The sequence below is a fragment of the Neopsephotus bourkii genome, unplaced genomic scaffold (genome assembly GCF_033783945.1).
Source record: "Neopsephotus bourkii isolate Nb327-2 ecotype Australia unplaced genomic scaffold, CSIRO-AGI_Nbou_v1 NB_1723, whole genome shotgun sequence".
Classification (NCBI taxonomy): Eukaryota; Metazoa; Chordata; class Aves; order Psittaciformes; family Psittacidae; genus Neopsephotus; species Neopsephotus bourkii.
Window position 1 is genome coordinate 836069 of NW_026902197.1, and position 15647 is coordinate 851715.

At 44.7% G+C, this 15647-nt stretch overlaps 2 protein-coding genes and 2 long non-coding RNA genes across 8 annotated transcripts in view; 1 reads left to right on the plus strand and 3 right to left on the minus strand.

Moving 5' to 3' along the window:
• MAP1A (microtubule associated protein 1A) overlaps window positions 1-7049 on the minus strand; it is a 48581-nt gene extending 41532 nt beyond the window's left edge. The window contains exons 1-3 of one of the 2 annotated variants that reach the window (XM_061376624.1): window positions 6859-6995; window positions 2285-2369; window positions 2009-2110 (exon numbers count right to left, since the gene is read on the minus strand). In XM_061376624.1, coding sequence (XP_061232608.1) covers window positions 2009-2110; window positions 2285-2351 — 169 coding nt within the window. In that variant the 5' untranslated portion in view covers window positions 2352-2369; window positions 6859-6995. Of the gene's footprint in view, window positions 1-2008; window positions 2111-2284; window positions 2370-6858 lie in introns of both variants that reach the window. The other variant, XM_061376623.1, reaches the window with a different exon arrangement.
• Window positions 3530-5906, minus strand: LOC133224827 (uncharacterized). The gene is made up of 3 exons (XR_009728956.1): window positions 5020-5906; window positions 3670-3785; window positions 3530-3544 (listed from the first exon to the last, which is right to left on the minus strand). It is a non-coding gene; the product is annotated as an uncharacterized LOC133224827 (long non-coding RNA).
• Window positions 7050-8496: 1447 nt separating the features above from the next.
• Window positions 8497-14120, minus strand: LOC133224832 (uncharacterized). Its single transcript, XR_009728957.1, has 2 exons — window positions 14010-14120; window positions 8497-8845 (listed from the first exon to the last, which is right to left on the minus strand). It is a non-coding gene; the product is annotated as an uncharacterized LOC133224832 (long non-coding RNA).
• A 32-nt stretch (window positions 14121-14152) lies between these two features.
• TP53BP1 (tumor protein p53 binding protein 1) overlaps window positions 14153-15647 on the plus strand; it is a 29576-nt gene continuing 28081 nt past the window's right edge. Inside the window, exons 1-4 of one of the 4 annotated variants that reach the window (XM_061376650.1) lie at window positions 14153-14422; window positions 14507-14576; window positions 14646-14733; window positions 14982-15049. In XM_061376650.1, coding sequence (XP_061232634.1) covers window positions 14252-14422; window positions 14507-14576; window positions 14646-14733; window positions 14982-15049 — 397 coding nt within the window. In that variant the 5' untranslated portion in view covers window positions 14153-14251. The remainder of the gene's footprint in view (window positions 14423-14506; window positions 14577-14645; window positions 14734-14981; window positions 15050-15647) is intronic. The other 3 variants (XM_061376649.1, XM_061376647.1, XM_061376648.1) reach the window with 3 other exon arrangements.

The window sequence follows — 15647 nt, forward strand, 5'->3', positions numbered from 1 at the left end:
GCTGCTAATATTTGTGTAGAAAAAAGTTTTCAGAAAGAGAAGCTGTTTTCTCTGAACACCAAAACCAGCAGGTATCAGAAAGCAAACTGCCCTTGCACTGAGAAGCTATTATTGTACTTCACCTAGCACCACATTAATTTGTATTGGAGAGAGACAGTCCCTCTTGGCTGTAAGGAACAATTAACATCCAGCACAAAGAGGCACTGTACATAGTCTTAAACTATTATGGCAGCCAGTGGCAACTGATAACTGTGCAAAAGTGCACATGAGGCTACCCTCACCATATAAGAGAACACAAGCCTTCAGTATTTCACCTTGACTTGGTTGGATACTGCTGTTCATCTTCCTCCTCACATCACCCTCCCCCTCTTTCGGACCATTTGCTAGCTTCCAGATTCTCCATAAAACAGAGAGTTTGTTGTTGTTCAAGGTATTCCATAATTGTTCCTGACTTTCTCTGTTCTGCTGCTGCCACCATCCAGGACTACATCCTCCTTCCTTTGGGCAGCGAGCATTACTGAGTCCTGAGTAACTTTGGATTATCAAACTTGCCTCACTGATCACCATTTAACATTTAACTTGCTATGTTAAGCAGCTTGTACCTTGTTGAACTCAACTGGCAATCCACCTCCACTGCCAGAGCTGGCTATTTACATCAGAACTTCTGTCTACCCATCCTTCTCTCAGTTAACTTCTGCATACCAAAGCCTGGCCCCTAGTTCTGTGGCCAATAGGCTTCCTTAAACAGACTTTATGGATTTACATTTCCTAAACATTTTTGGCTGGTACACTAAATCACTCATTTGTGTGTTTGCTGATTGCTTCAAAGAGCTTAAAGACATTTGAAAGACAGGACTTACCTTTGCAGAACCAATGGTGACTCTTCCCAGGTAGACTGCCTTTTACTACTGATTTGCTCAGTAGACCTGACAGCTTGTTAAACACTTGCAATTCCCCATATCCCTCATGGAAGCTTCTTTATAGACTGGCATTTTATTTATCACCCCTTGCTGCTCAGGAACCAGGCAAGAGAAACGTGAGGGATACACATAGCTAATGTTTATCCAGATGTTTCAACCACGAGTTATAACAACTCTTGGGCAAATATTATATTCACAGTCACTTGTTAGTGCTTAGTCTATTTGTACCATAGACACAGGTGCCTCAAATTTAGACAGATCTTCTGCTGAGTGTTTCAATTGATACATTTCACACAGTAATTTAATCCCCTAAGCATGTGTATACAAACATACACTGTTATGCAGGGAGGGAGACTTTCTATCCCTGCATTAAAAAGTCACAGGGAAGTTGAGGCCTCTCAGACAGTGACATATTTGGTAAGAGTCCAGGTACCTTCTTTCAAAGCTATGCATTAGGAGAACAGCTTTTCCAACTGGAGAATACATTCAGACACTTTGACAAGACTGCAAGATGTACAGTGGATTGTAAGACAGCCTTATGCAAAAAAAGATTTTGCAACAGAGTCCTCTGGGCTTATTATAGTAGCTTTAACATATATTGAAGTATTATAGCTTGAACTATCCAGAGCTTATTCATTGCTCTTAACAGGAAAGGGAGATAGGCCTTCAAAAGAGGAATTCAGAAAGTCATCTTACTAGTCTTACACACTACTTGCAACACGTTTTGTGCCTACAAAACTACATATTAAAACCCCAAAGGAAGATATAGATAATAAATAGCTTGCAAAGTAAAACTATACTGTGTCACCTGAATAAGAAGACTGACAAATTCTTACTAGCTTAACAGGCTTTTAAACAGCACATTTCTATTTATTCACAGTAGTAAGATACATAAGCTTAAGTTATATTCCTTGCATCCAGCAAATCCTTAAGTTTTTCTTCTTTAGTATTCATGTCTGCAGAATCCTGGGCAAAAAAAAAGATCACTAATTGAATTTGACATTCTAAATCACACTCAACTTTATTCTGCGTTTGTTCAAATCAGAAAGAAAAATTCAAAGTTAATGGTGATAAACCAAAAAGTTTACCTTTGACTTCTGAAGAAAACTGAGCCAGGTGTCTGGTTACAAAGAGTCGCAGTTGCTGATTCAGGTCACAGGTCAGAATGTTAATGTTCCAGGAACGAATTCCTGCCATACAAAGAGAAAAAAAGAAAGAAAAGGAATAGTGAGCTGTTACATTTGCTCTAGAAACAGAAGTGGAGATAAAGTTAACAGGACACACAAGGACCAGTGATGCTCTTCCGAAAGAGCATACTTAGGACAGAGGAAGTCTTCAGAAGCAGAGGGCCACAAAATGCTTACCTTCCATAGAACGTTTATCCCTGAAGTACACAACAGTGAGCAAGTCTTCATTCAACCTGGGCTTCATGCAAGTGAACCTAACAAGCTACAAGAGATTGAGACTACCTAAATTATGCTACTGCCTAACTAAGCAAATAGATTGTTAGGTTATATTTTCTGCATTATCCAGCGTTGTTCACTAGTAGAGATGGTCAAACTACTAAACAGCTCAGAGACACCAGCTTCTCTGCTTTTATAGCCTATACATCCTCCAAGTCAGAACCACCCCCCCTCCCAATTTGCTCTGCCTAATCACTCCTTCAAAGCCCCTGATCCCACTGAGACCCCTTGAGTTTGCTCTTTAATCTATATAATCTTTGTAAGCTAATCACCTTCATATCACAGCAGGAAGCAGCATCTGCTCCCAGATCAAGTGGCACCATGCCACACTGGGGAAGTCACCTTCAGACCCCAGTGTGAGCAGTTGTACATTCTGGACGACATCAAACATTACAGATCTCACATCCCAGTGGGGAGGAGCCTCTCCCAGGTGGTGTGATACTATTCTTTGGCACTGTGAACAAAACCAGGGTATCAGCATAAACCACTAGTCCAGCCTCTTGTGCTGCTGCCTGCTTAAGAACAGATGAAGGCCAAAAGCCGCAGACTTCTAAAAGTTAACTGAAACAAGAATCTCAGCTCCAGTGTTTATTGGAGTCCTTAACTGAGAGTCCTTTCACCATCTTCTGGAAGACATATCCTTTCTTGCATAAAATACATAGTTCTATTGCATTCGATATCTGCCATCAAGTGAAGCATGTTGGTTTTTGAGAGATACCATTCCCAGTTACTATAGTTCTAGTTCTCCAGCACAGTAACTCCATGTTTTGGAACAGCCTCTGCAAGCTACTGGTGGGATACAGGATCTTGTAGGATACAAGCTCCAGCTTTCCACACATAACTAAGATGGAGTTAGTAACCGTTGCACCACACAGTTCAATAGTCTAAAGGCTTTGTAGAACCTACAGCAGCTCAAGCAAACTTTGTTCTTGGTCTCCTTTTCTAGTGACAGCTCACATAGGCTGTATTCCTGGACTATTACCTGACAGTCTGTGCTGCAGAGTGCACAACAAAACCCTCTGCGAGCCCTCTCAACATCAGGGGAAAAAAAAAAGGACAAAAAAAGAAGAAAAATCAAACAAGCTAAACGCAACACCACCTTCAGTGTTATAGAACATTTATTCCTTTCAGTTTGGGCATAGGATAAGGAACAAATGAAACCTATAAAAGACAGAGCGAGAAGGTGAACAGAATCTTTTCCTATGCTATACTCCTGGAAAGCATGATTGTTTAAGCAAATGTCCAATATAAGTGCATCTTAATGCAGTATTGATGAGCATTCTAACCTGGACAGGAACAAGATGGCACTCTGCAGGGCCAATCCTGCTGACTCTAGCTGCTGTGTCATTGTCATGGTGTCCTACTGCAGCAATAAATGCTATTTGAGGTACTGCTACATCCTCTAGGATGCAGAAAGAATAAGATTCTCTTTCAGAGCAAGGAAAGGGGACAGTGAAATTATGATCCCACTCACATTACATGCAACAATTTATTCAACACTTTTCCCCCTCCAAGTAGTCTGAAGTTACTCCTTATCTCTCCCCATTTGCCACAACTCCAGTTTGTTATTCCATAGCACAGGAGCCACATTGCCCTTGCTGATTAGAATCCTCTGCCTCTTGATACAGGAGTACAGACTACACCATAACAATTCTAAATATCTATGCTCTTTGCATGTGCAAGGCTTGGGTAAGGTACCATGTCACTCATCACTTTTCCATCTCTTACGACCTTGTGAACTCTCTCATTTCCTGCTGAGGTAATTGGCTTACAAGATTTGGCATTTCCCCTTAATACCAGACCTCGCCATCCAGATATTGTTTCTAAACTGGACAAAAGTCACTCAGGAACAGAAAACTAAAACCAATATTTATCAAACAGCACTTTAGAACAAGCATTGTCCAAGCAGCCTGCAGATACACAATGCCACTGCCTATGAGGCACTACACATAGAGACCAGCAGATTCCCATGATGTCTGATAATCACTGTTCTGTTCTCCTGACCCAAGGTGTGGAAAGAAATCTCGGAAAGCACTTTTTGAATCAGCCAGAGAAAGAGATTTATTCAATAATAATAATAATAAATCTTTGTGGTGTACTGTTGGTTTGGGAGGAGGGTTTGTTTGGGTTTTTTTGTTTTGTTTTTGGTTTTTTGTTTGTTTGGGGTTTTTTTTGCCACAGCAACAGAAAAGAGACAAGACAAGTCCTAGCTCTCCATCCTTTAGAAAATCCCAGCTAGATATATAGTATGGAAGCCTTAGGATCAACTTTGCTTGACAACTTGATTTGCCAATTTTGTTAATCTGACTGTTGTCAGGGCTACAAGCTCCTTGCCATACTTACCAAGCTGCAGAAATACACTCTTCTGAAGGGCAAAAGCATTTTGTTACTTACACAGCTTTCCTTCCTGATTAAATAAAATCTTCTGCTCAGCAGCCTGTTCTACCCTCACAAAAACCTCACATGAAGCCTCTCCATCAAGCTAAAGAAATAGGAATCATCATGTGTGCACCATTTCCACATTTCTTGAACTCCCTGAATCAAAAGTATAGCTGTCTACAACATTGTAATATGCTGTCTGGATATCAAGACCCTGCAGTCATTTTAACTATTCTTACTTTTTATATGCAACTTACCATTTGCAGATCTTGGTCTATTTCACAAAAGTTATTCTCCCAAGTCACAGTGGGGAAAAGTCCCATATGACTTGCTGGAGGTCCTACTTCAAGTCAGTGACAGAGGAGAGTCCAAAATTCAGGTTCCTTGTTCCTTTAGCACTTCACTTCTAATAACTTACCAGTATTGCTTAAGTGGCTCTTAGCAGAATTTCAGAAGGTTTCAGGTCAGACAAAACTAACTGTAGAACTTAGTTCTGCTGTGGCAATTACAGGTCACATTGCAAACTGGCATTTATTTTTTTCTCTCTAACAGGCATTGCCAGGTTATTGGCATATTGTGGTTATTGACTGCAGATCAATGAGCGAAATCCATTAGCTTAGTCTGGCCTGTCACTGTTCAGAGAATGAATAAGGATGCAGGCTGGCACACCAGTCAAGTGCCAAGCAAAGACTGTCATCCTGTTGTGTAGGAAGCAGGAGCAGCCCCTTCAAAGAGGGGCTGTCAGAAGCCAAATGGCCAGTCTGACCTAACACTACTGAAGAAAACCGTCCTTGGAAAACAGAAAAAATGCTGCTCTCAAAGTAGCTGGTCTGCCAGCAGAGATTCATGGAAAAGATACTGAAGTGGAGAAATATGACAAGATTTGATATTTTTACACCCACCTCTTCTGATCCTCAGTTCTGTTGATGTTTGAAAGGAAAAAAGACATAGAAGTACCTCCAAGAATAGTTTGGCCGATAGTTACAAATGTTATCACTTGCCTCTTTTAGACAAATGTGTCTTGGAAATGGGGAGAAGGGGTGCATGCAAAGTCAAAGGGCTTTTACATTATTTCTCAAGAGGTGTACTAAGCCGTTTATTAGAACACGATCCTGTTCAGGTCCTAATGTAGCCAACTACCTCTCCTTTCCGCCACAAAGCAAGAACTACCAACTCGCCACCTTCTTCCCCCTTGCTTTTAAACAACACTGCATCGAATACACAAAGACTAACTGCCAGTGTCTCCAGGCACTACCCCAACATGGATAACAAAGCAGCACTATGTCGTGGCTGTCTTGCTCTCTGCCAGTCCTGTAGCAGTTCACTGCAGTGGCTTATCCTTCCTCAGCCTCTGGGGTCCACATAGTTGCTCCTTAGACAGGGAGAGGCCTTAGCACAACAAGGCCCTGTTTTGCAGCTGTCCCCATGCACTGCAGTAAACAGGCAAGACAGATTACCCAACTAATAGATGTTTGGGGTAAAATGGAAGTAAGGTGTAATCCACTGACCCACTAATAAAATAGACACTTAGGGAACTCAGAACAATAAAAAGTCTTCAAGCTTTAAGACACTCAAAGCCACAAGTACATTTCACTAATGCAAATAGACAATGCTCTGAGGACTACAAAGGACACAACAGTGTATGGCCTGAGCGCCTGTAGGAACGGCGCAGGACCGCCCCGTTATTGACGCCATCTGCCACCGGGCCCGTCCCCGTTGGAGCTGCGGCTCCGGTCACCTCAGAGACCGGCCGTACCAACCCTGCGGCTGCGACACCGCTGCGCGAGCCACGCCGGGGGCCGGCGAGCGCGCCCGAGCCCAGCATGGCTCCCCGCGACCAACCCCGGCCCTTCCCCGGGTCTGCGGCCCCAGGACATACCCACAAACCTCCTCCACCTCCCCCCCCAGCCTCCGCCACAGAGCAGCGGTCCCTCCCTCAGCCGCCGCCCGCGGGCCCTCTCCGCTGCCTCTCCGGGAGGAGGACGTAGCTGCTCGGCGGGGCTGTGGTGCCGCAGGGCTGGTTTAGGCACCAGCAGCTCCGCCTCGGGCCGGGCGGCGGCGCAGCCGGGCTTCTACCCCTCTGCGGCGCTGCTCACCGCGCTCCAGGGCGCCGCGCAGCGCGCCCCGCTCCGGCTCCGTCCCGATCTCCCCGATCACGACCAGCAGCGCGTGCCTCCCCGGCTCCCGGCGCCGCCCGCCCGGCAACCAAGGCGCTGCCGTCTCCATGGCGACCTGCCGGGCCACAGTCTCCATAGCAACCCCGGCGGCCGCTGCTGCAGCGCACCGTGACTGGCGCGAGCCTCTTAAAGAGCCCTGAACCCCTCCCCGATTGGCCGAGCTAGTCACGTGGTCCTGCGCTACTGCGGAGGAGACCGGGGCTTGGTCGTGGGGTTCCGCCTTCTCCACCGCTAGCGGTCGCCGCGCCCGTGTACGCGGGCTCCGCCTCGGCCGCTGAGGCGGCGCCACCGGGTCCCGGCCGAGCCCCGGCTCCGAGCGGCCCCGGCCCCAGCGCTGGCTGCCCGCAGGGGCCCCCGGTGAGCTCTGGAGCGGTCGGCTGTGTCTGTGAAGAACCGCGCTGCGGCCGAGCCGGGCCCGCCACCTTTGTCAGAACAACTCACGGGGGGTTGCGAGTGTGAGAGTGGCTGAACGCAGCATGCCACGAAGCGTTCCAACGCGTGTAAAACCGTGCAACCCGCAGCAAAAATCCGGAAGCCCGCAGCGCTGAAAGATGCCCAGGCATCCATCAGCTTTTGCATCCCTTCTTCCTCCTCCATCACTTGGTAGTAAGCAGAAAAGACTGATCTTTGCCTCTTCCTGGTGGTTCTTCCTACTCTATTAGAGACAAGTGTAATTGTCTTCAACCATAAGGATTACGATTTACAGAAACAAGACATAAGAGAAAAATCCCTCTGAAGTTTGCTAGTCACCAGCACGAAACTGTTGTGAGCTGTCAGCTGCTGTGATAGACAGTTGCGTGGACAGGAGTTAACATCTGGGATGACCAGAGAGGCCTTGATTCAGGGCACAAGTCCCTGTCACAGTCAGTTCTCATGAGCCACATCTTTGAGGCACTTCAATGCAGTACTGCTGAGGAAACAGCATATGAGAATTCTGCATGCTCAGCAAGGGAAAGCACCAGAGAGTAGTTTCAGACAGAAAAAATCCATGCCTTTTCTATCAAAGAAAGGGAGATAATCCTCTGCTGACTCAGCCGGGTGGAAAAGCAATACAGCTACTGTACCACAAGAGTCAAGTCAGCAACGACTTGCAGATTCCCTGAATGGTGCTGGATTCTGTCCCCTGCAGTCTGCAGGATTCCCACCAAGGTGAGCTGCAGTTTAGGAAGCTTGATGGGTAGAGAAACCAGTGTTGTGTCTCATTTTGCTCCTTAGCACCCATCAAGCCTGAGTTGAGGACACAGTTGAAGCCTTCTGAAGGTTTGGACAGTCACTGTTTTGGCAAGCATGTGTAGATCTGTACCATCATAAGACTCTGACAAAAGATAATCAGGAAAAATGCCAATCACAGAAGGTGGGGGGAGAGGGGAGGGAAGTCCAAAATAATTATCTATCCAGGCTCCACTGGTGTTGCTGGCTTACAGAGTTTTCTCAAACTGAGATCTTTAATCAAAATGTGCTCTAGTTCTCAGCAGATAAATAGGTCTTTTACCCATTAAATTGTGGTGATGCCACTGGCTGTGATCTATATGAAATAAATCTTGTAATCAGAGAGAATTGTTTCACAAAAAAGGTTTAATTTATTTCTGTGTGTTATAACCTGCACAGAAGCATTAATTTAGTTAGTCTCGAGGGATTGCACTGAAGCAGGTAAATATATGAACAAAGCAATAAACCTGCAAATAAACACCAGTGTACAGTAAGTTCTCTCACAAAAGTACAATTGTAGATCATGGAGGGAAAAAAAACCTGGTGACAAGATGAAAGATTTTTAGGTATTTTCATACCAGCTGGTGGGAGTGCCTTCTGTTGATTCAGTCCCAGTGCTTGCTGCTGGTTTTTGACGTGGTGGCTGTCCAGAGCTGCAGCGTTTCTCTGCAGTGCAGACGCTCCTCCAGCTGGCTTTCTGCCAAGGAGAAGACAAACAGGAGACACATGAACTGTGTGAGAGCTTAAAATCCATATACGAGCATGGTCTGCACCATAGAGACTAGAATTTCTAGGTAAGACTGTTTACAATTAAGAGATGGGGTTTTATCATGTGATTCGTTTGTGTGTATCATCAAATGATAGAATAATATTTCTGTTCTGATGTGAACCACGGTTGTCTGTGATCATGGTAAAATGTGGGTGCCTTGAGTCCTAGTGTCTGCATTGCACAAGGCAGTGAAATGGGGATTTCCAGCCTACAAAGTTACTCCTTTTCCCTATAAATTCACAATTTGGATCCATGTAATATATCTGCAAGGCAGTTATGGTGTAAGTTTCTGTTTTCATTCACTGCAGCACTAGCTGGCACCCCCATAAAATACCAGAACCTGACTGGGCTGATTACAGAAATTAGAGGTTCTGACAAATATCACGGAGTGAGAGGTGGCAAAAGCAAACAGGACTACCTTTGAGCAGTGAAGGATGATGGATCATAGGTAAATGATCATTATAAAAATGGATTTAGAAAGTAGGCTCAAAATAGCATAAAAAAGATCTTCGTAATACCATGGGAAGAACAATCCACAGAATTTCAGTTTCCTAGTCCTTTTAGCCTGGAATGATGACTTCCTGCCTTCCCCAACTAAAAATGCCTATATGAATAAAAATACTTCTGAGAGCCAGAGATCTATGGCAGAATCTGAATGAGTATAATGCGTTTAACAGAGGTAAAACATAAGGTTATTTTGGCTTTGACACTTCTAAGAAGCAGGGGAAAAGAGGTGACTGCCTAAATGGACTTTGTGCTTTGTTCAGGCCTTGATCTCTTCTGTGGAGAACATAGCTATCCTTGCTTGGAGCAGATGGGTGTTGATGGTGCTTCCATGTAGAGATGGAACCATGTGGCCATTTATACTGTCATTTCCAGGATGTGTTCTGAGATACAGAAAGAGAAACAGAGGGCTAAGCTCTGCAGTTTGACCAAACCACATGCACTTTTTCTTCTATTTAACCCCATGGGAGATTTATCAGAGCAGTACTCCTATTCCTTCCACTTTTGTCTTACAGTAGGTGTTGCGAGATACCAAATGCCTCCTGTGCAATTTGGAACAACTGCAGCTCTGATCAAGACTACGATCTAAGTGCTACAAAATTACCTTGTATATTCACTGTCATTTCCAGTGAACCAGAGCTTTGAAATTAAAATAGATGTTTATCAGACCTACAAAGGTATTAATTTGTACTGATGCAGCAATCCTTCTTTGAATCCAAGGTGATTTTTAATCGATTGAATATTAAATGCTAAGTGGCCAGAATTCTTACCTGTTTCATCTTTCCTCCTAACTGAGCCCAGCTGAATGAGTACATGGAACAGTCAGGCAAATCACAAGCATAAAAAAATGAACACAAATGGAATATTACTAAGATTTTTTTGCAGCCTGAATGGTATAGGTTGCCAGCAGCTTCCCTAAACAGTGCTAAAACTTAGATTTTCAGAGATAAGTAGCATCCTTACTCCTTTATTAAGTTTAGCTATCTTGATAGGCATCTTGGTTTAGGTATGTAATTCTCACTTGAAATTAGGATGTGGAATTTGGTGTTTTTCATATGAACACCATCTGAGGATGGGGCCTGGAACCGCAGTGAGAAACAGAAAGATTGATTCATGGTGGAAGAAATGAGAATGAGTATTAGGACTCATGTTTTTTTGGTTTTTCCATCCTAATTAGTAGACTACAATGGAAAGGAGTATTCAGAACAAAATACAGCTCCAACTGTCCATGGCAAATTCTGTAAGATGCAAAAAATTCTGAAAAATACTCCAAATACAAAAACTCAGCTTTCACACCTTTCTTTATTGAAAGGCTGGTGCTGCACAGGTTTTGCTTGAAGGGAAAGGAAGCAAAGATTGATTTTGCTCTGCTATCCTCTTTCTTAGATAAAGGTGGCCACAGCCTACTAGTAATTTACAGTAAGAGTGGCAAAAAAGGCAGCATTCAGACTCAGGGGAGATATTGACATCAAAGATTTGTATATTATAAAGAAGGCAGGCTGCTTCTTCCTAGTGTAAAAATAGATGGGGTGAAATGAGATGACGAATTTAACAAAAAGTGCAGTCAGCTTTAAAGCTCACATGCATACTTGGCTTTTGCTAATTTGACTGCCTGGACTGAGTTCTCAATTGTGTCCTATGCAGGTCCATGAAACAGTATTGAATTGTAGAAAAATGAGACTGGAAGTCAATCCTGGAGATGATTTAGTACAACTTCCTGTTTCATACCAAGATCAATTATACCTGTTTCTGAATATTTAAATATTCTGAATATTTAAAATACCCGAATGTCAGAGGCAGCATTTTGTTAGCTTTACTTTTTAATTATTTTTGCTTATTTCTGTTTTGTGTTACTTTAAACCTTTTTGCAGTTCATGTAAACAAATTTATAGTACTTGTCTCCTAAACTGTGAGTATGAAAACCAAATTATTTCCCAAGGTCTTTTTTTCTCTTTGAAGACTGTTTGCATAGCCAGTTCTCTGCCATCTTTTCACTAGACGTTGTGCTTAACTTAGGCCCTGCCAGTGTAGAGTATGCATCTAACATCCGCGTACTGTCCATAAGTATAATGCTTGCCATTTGCACCTTCTTCTATGGCAGCAGCAGTATGACACCAACTCATGATTAGTTTGTCAGGCACTATGACTCCCCCAAGCTGCTTTGTTTTACAGTAGTGCCACATAGCATAGCAGCCCCATCCTGAACTTGTGTGGTCAGTTCTTTCCTTTTGGAGAATGTTGTTCTTGCCTTCATTGCAGTTTGTTAAGTTTTCAGACAAAGATTTTTAATATTTCTTCTACTACTTACAGTCCTACCAGTTTCATATTGCTGGTGGGTTTACTCCTTGTTTTGTGACCAAGGTGATGAAAAAAAAAGGTGAACAGAATAGGAATAGCCCATTGATGTTTGGACCCTCACTCAAACAGTTCTATGCTTGTTTAGACATAGAACTGATTATTACTTTCTGGGAATGGATATTCTACAGTTTTATTACTTATCTTACTAAAATTTCATCACATCTATGCTTCCCTTGTTTGCTTATGAGAACCTCAAACAGATACTAGTAAAAGTCTTACTATAATGAAATTGCTATTCTGCCACTTCTGTCTATAAAGCCTGTTGCTGTGACAAGAGAAGAAACTGGATCAATGCTATGTGCCTTGTCTTTACAGATCTATATTTGGTGCTATCACCTCTCCATTACCTTCTAGACACAAACTGGTATTTTGTTTGATTATTTGTCGTCAAAGTTTTCGAGGATTTGATGGGAATTTTGTGAAAGAGTGGCTAGCAGAAGTGCTAGCCACTTGTAGTCTTCAGATACCTAATTATCCTCCATGAGTTTTGAAAGGTAACTGTTCACACTTCCAGGAACATTTGTTTGGAAGAAGTCTAGACTCAACAGTTTTTAAAATATCTGGCTTAGGTGAGCACTCCTTAACTCGTTTCAGCCCTTTTTCAAGGCTGAAATCATGCCCTTTGTTTAGCTGAGCCAGTTCCCATTTTCTGTTAACCATTTCAAAGAAAAACAGTAAAGGCTTTTTCCTTCTTGATATTACCCACCCCGTAATGTTCCTTCAGGACAGCAGACCAACAATTCTTAAGAGTTGTTGCTTTCCTACTAGTATGCCTGTAGATCATTCTCTTGTTGCTCTTCATATCTCTGGCCTTTTTAATTTTTGTCCTTGTATGTCCTGCCATTCTTTTACACCGATCCTTTGAGACAGCTGATACAGTTCTGATTTCCTGTTTCCTTTCCTCTGTTTTCTTGTTCTACTAGAGTCAAATCATCTTCTCCTGTTAAAATTTCTTATCTTTTCTTTGCATTAAGATAGCTTGCACTTGCGCCTTTAGAAAAGAAACTGCTCTCTTCATAACTTTTGTCCTGCAAGATCTTATTTGACAGTTACCTGTTTATTGACATCCGCTCCTCAAAATCCATTCTTTGTTTTTTCTGCTCTCTCATTTTCTCTTCAAAGATACCTAATGCATGGCAAATGTCTGCCCAGTTGCACGTGCTTCTCATGTTGTTGTAAATGGAATAATTTTGTCTTTTTTTCCCCTGGTTAGTAGTTAACTGGATCTATTATAGAAACACCTTCATACAAAAATCTGGAGTTCGAAGGAGGACTTGGCTTACGCAGGCCTTTCTAATGCACTGTTGAAGAATGTGTATTTGCTAGAAGCTAATGAAGAAGAGGTGCTGGCAGGATAGAAGTGTAAAAGATGATGTGAGGAAGCATATCATTGTTTCATGTTCTTTCAATAAGGAGCTTATTCTTAGACATTGAAGGGGAAGACTGTAGCAGGCTTGGAAACCTGCTAGTAAGTCCAGCAAGGATCAGTAGTGGAGTACTGTAAACTTGCTTAAAAAAAAAGAGGGGTCATGCTATACTTGTGCTTAGAAGACAGCTTTACCTTCTATTTTGCCAAAACAAACAATTACGTTTTATTTAATTTTGAGAGTGAACATAAAGGAAGACCATTTGAAATGCTTTCATTCTGATGGAAGCAGAATTCTGCTTGAAGGGAATTGAACAAACTGCAAAAGCCTGTCCTAAAGCTTCTGTGACACTTGAGGATTGTAGACTGCCAAATGTGCCATCGTGATCCCATCTCCTTTCAGTTCCCTGGGATAAAATATTTTGTGAACATGAAGTCTGTCTTCTCCTGAGGGCTAGCAAAAGCCTATGAGCAACTTCATCAAAAGCCTATGGGAGCATCTTCTGGGAACTGAACGACCAACCACTAAAGCATCCTTCCTGTGTGCGAACTGTAACTACTTATAGATCGTTTAATGTTCTTAACATGCATGTGCAAACTGGGCCTTTCATGTAACAAGTCCTGTTTACTGTTTCAGAACATACAACCTTGTGTCTATAACTTTGCATAGTAACAGTTTCTTCCAGGCCAGATTACCAGGGATTTTTTTTCAGTCTTCAGTGGTTTTGGCTCTCCAGCAGGTTTTTAAATAAGGTCTGTAGAATTCTCATGTATAAAATACAGAGAGGTGCAGAAGTGGAAAAAAAAGCCCAAACCCCAACAACAGAAAAACAAACACGCGAGAACTCGCAAAAAGCCGTTTACGGGGCCAGGCCGCGGCCTCTTTCGGCGCCAGAACCGCCTGGCGGTGCCCGGGACAGCGTCTCCCTGGTAACGGCGCTGGCGGCGCGGGCGGGGGGACCGCGCACAGCCAATCGGCGCGCTCCAAGATGGCGTCCGCGGGAAGCGTGGCGCGGTGCGGCGGCACAACCGGGCTGGGAGGCGGGCGGGCGGCGTAGGGCCCCGGCTGAGCTCCGGCGGGCGTTCCGCCTTTCGCGGCGCCTTGCATGGAGGGTGGCGGCAGCCAGATGGACCCCGTCTTCTCGCAGCAGGACACGCCCCGCCTGATCGTGGAGGATTCGCAGCCTGAGGGCGCGGGCGCAAAGGACGCGGAGCAGGCCTGTCTCGGTGTGCTTGCTCGACGGCTCCCGGCCCGGCGGAGCCCGAGCCCCGTGCTGGTGAGCGTTTTGAAGGGGGACGGGGCGGCGCGGCCTGGCCCGGCCTGGCGTGGCTCTGACGTGATCCGTACGTCTGCTTTGCAGGAGATCGTCCGCAGTCGTGCCGGCAGCCGGGCACCTGCGGGTGGAGAGGCGGACCGGGAGCGGCCCGCAGGTAAGACCAGTGCTTGGGGGTGCGGCGCGCCTCGGGGCTGCAGTCGTGTTAACGGCGCGCTGCTTGCAGAGCCCATGGAGAGCGCTGCCCGCCTGGGCGCCGCCGGACCGCGAGGTAGCGTCGCTGAGGAAGTGCCGCCGCCCGGCGGGGAGCGCAGGTGCGGGGGATGGGGGGGGGCGAGTTCGGGGGGCCGCCATCCCGGGGCGAGGCCGCCGCCTCCGGGGTCTCGCGCCCTGTAAAACTGCTGCCGGTCGCCGCGGGCGTACTTAAACATGGGCTAGGCGCTGGCTGCGGCTGCGCTGGGGGAGCGCCCGGTGCGGAGCGACCACGCGGGACAGAGGGCGGCTGTAGGAAGGCGGCCTGCGGCACCCACCGAAGCGGTGCGAATGAGTGTGTCTGTTGCAGTGCCGTTGGAAAGGCTGGAGGCGGTGGAGGTGATGGTGAGGATTGTACTAGTTCGTCGTGTATAGAAGGTAACTTCTTGGAGCTGTGAATCTCATCAGCCGCCTGTGGTGTTTTTAAGTTCAGCTGCTTCACCAGTCTGACTGAGGACAGTTACACTTAAAATAATTCAGAAAATTGGCATGTTTTATGGAAGCGGATATGTTTGCTTTGATGTTTAAAAAAAACCCCACCAAACCCAGTGATTTCATATTATTAAGAAGGGTCTTGGATATTGGGAGTGACTTAAAAGAGGCATGGGTGCATTGTGACTGTTACGAGATGCAGTCTTTTTCATGGCAGACTAAAGAACTGGCATAATGGTTGCTGTCATCAAAGGGCTTTGAGGCACAGGCTGTGTATCACCAGGATTGTTTTCCTATCGGGAAATCCAAATGTGCTGCAGTACTTCGAGGCATTATGTAAGACTGTGCTGAGTAACTGTGGTTTCTGTGTTAATGGTCACTGTCCCTGTTCTGTTACTGTATTTTTAATTAGTACAGCTGAGATCAGAGTCTTTATTCATAGTTTCAGCAATAGCCTAAGTATACTTTCTAACAAGAAAAGTATCTTTTGCCTTTGTAAAGTGATAGATGGCTCTATTTTTTGGTTTTGTGTATATATTTGTTA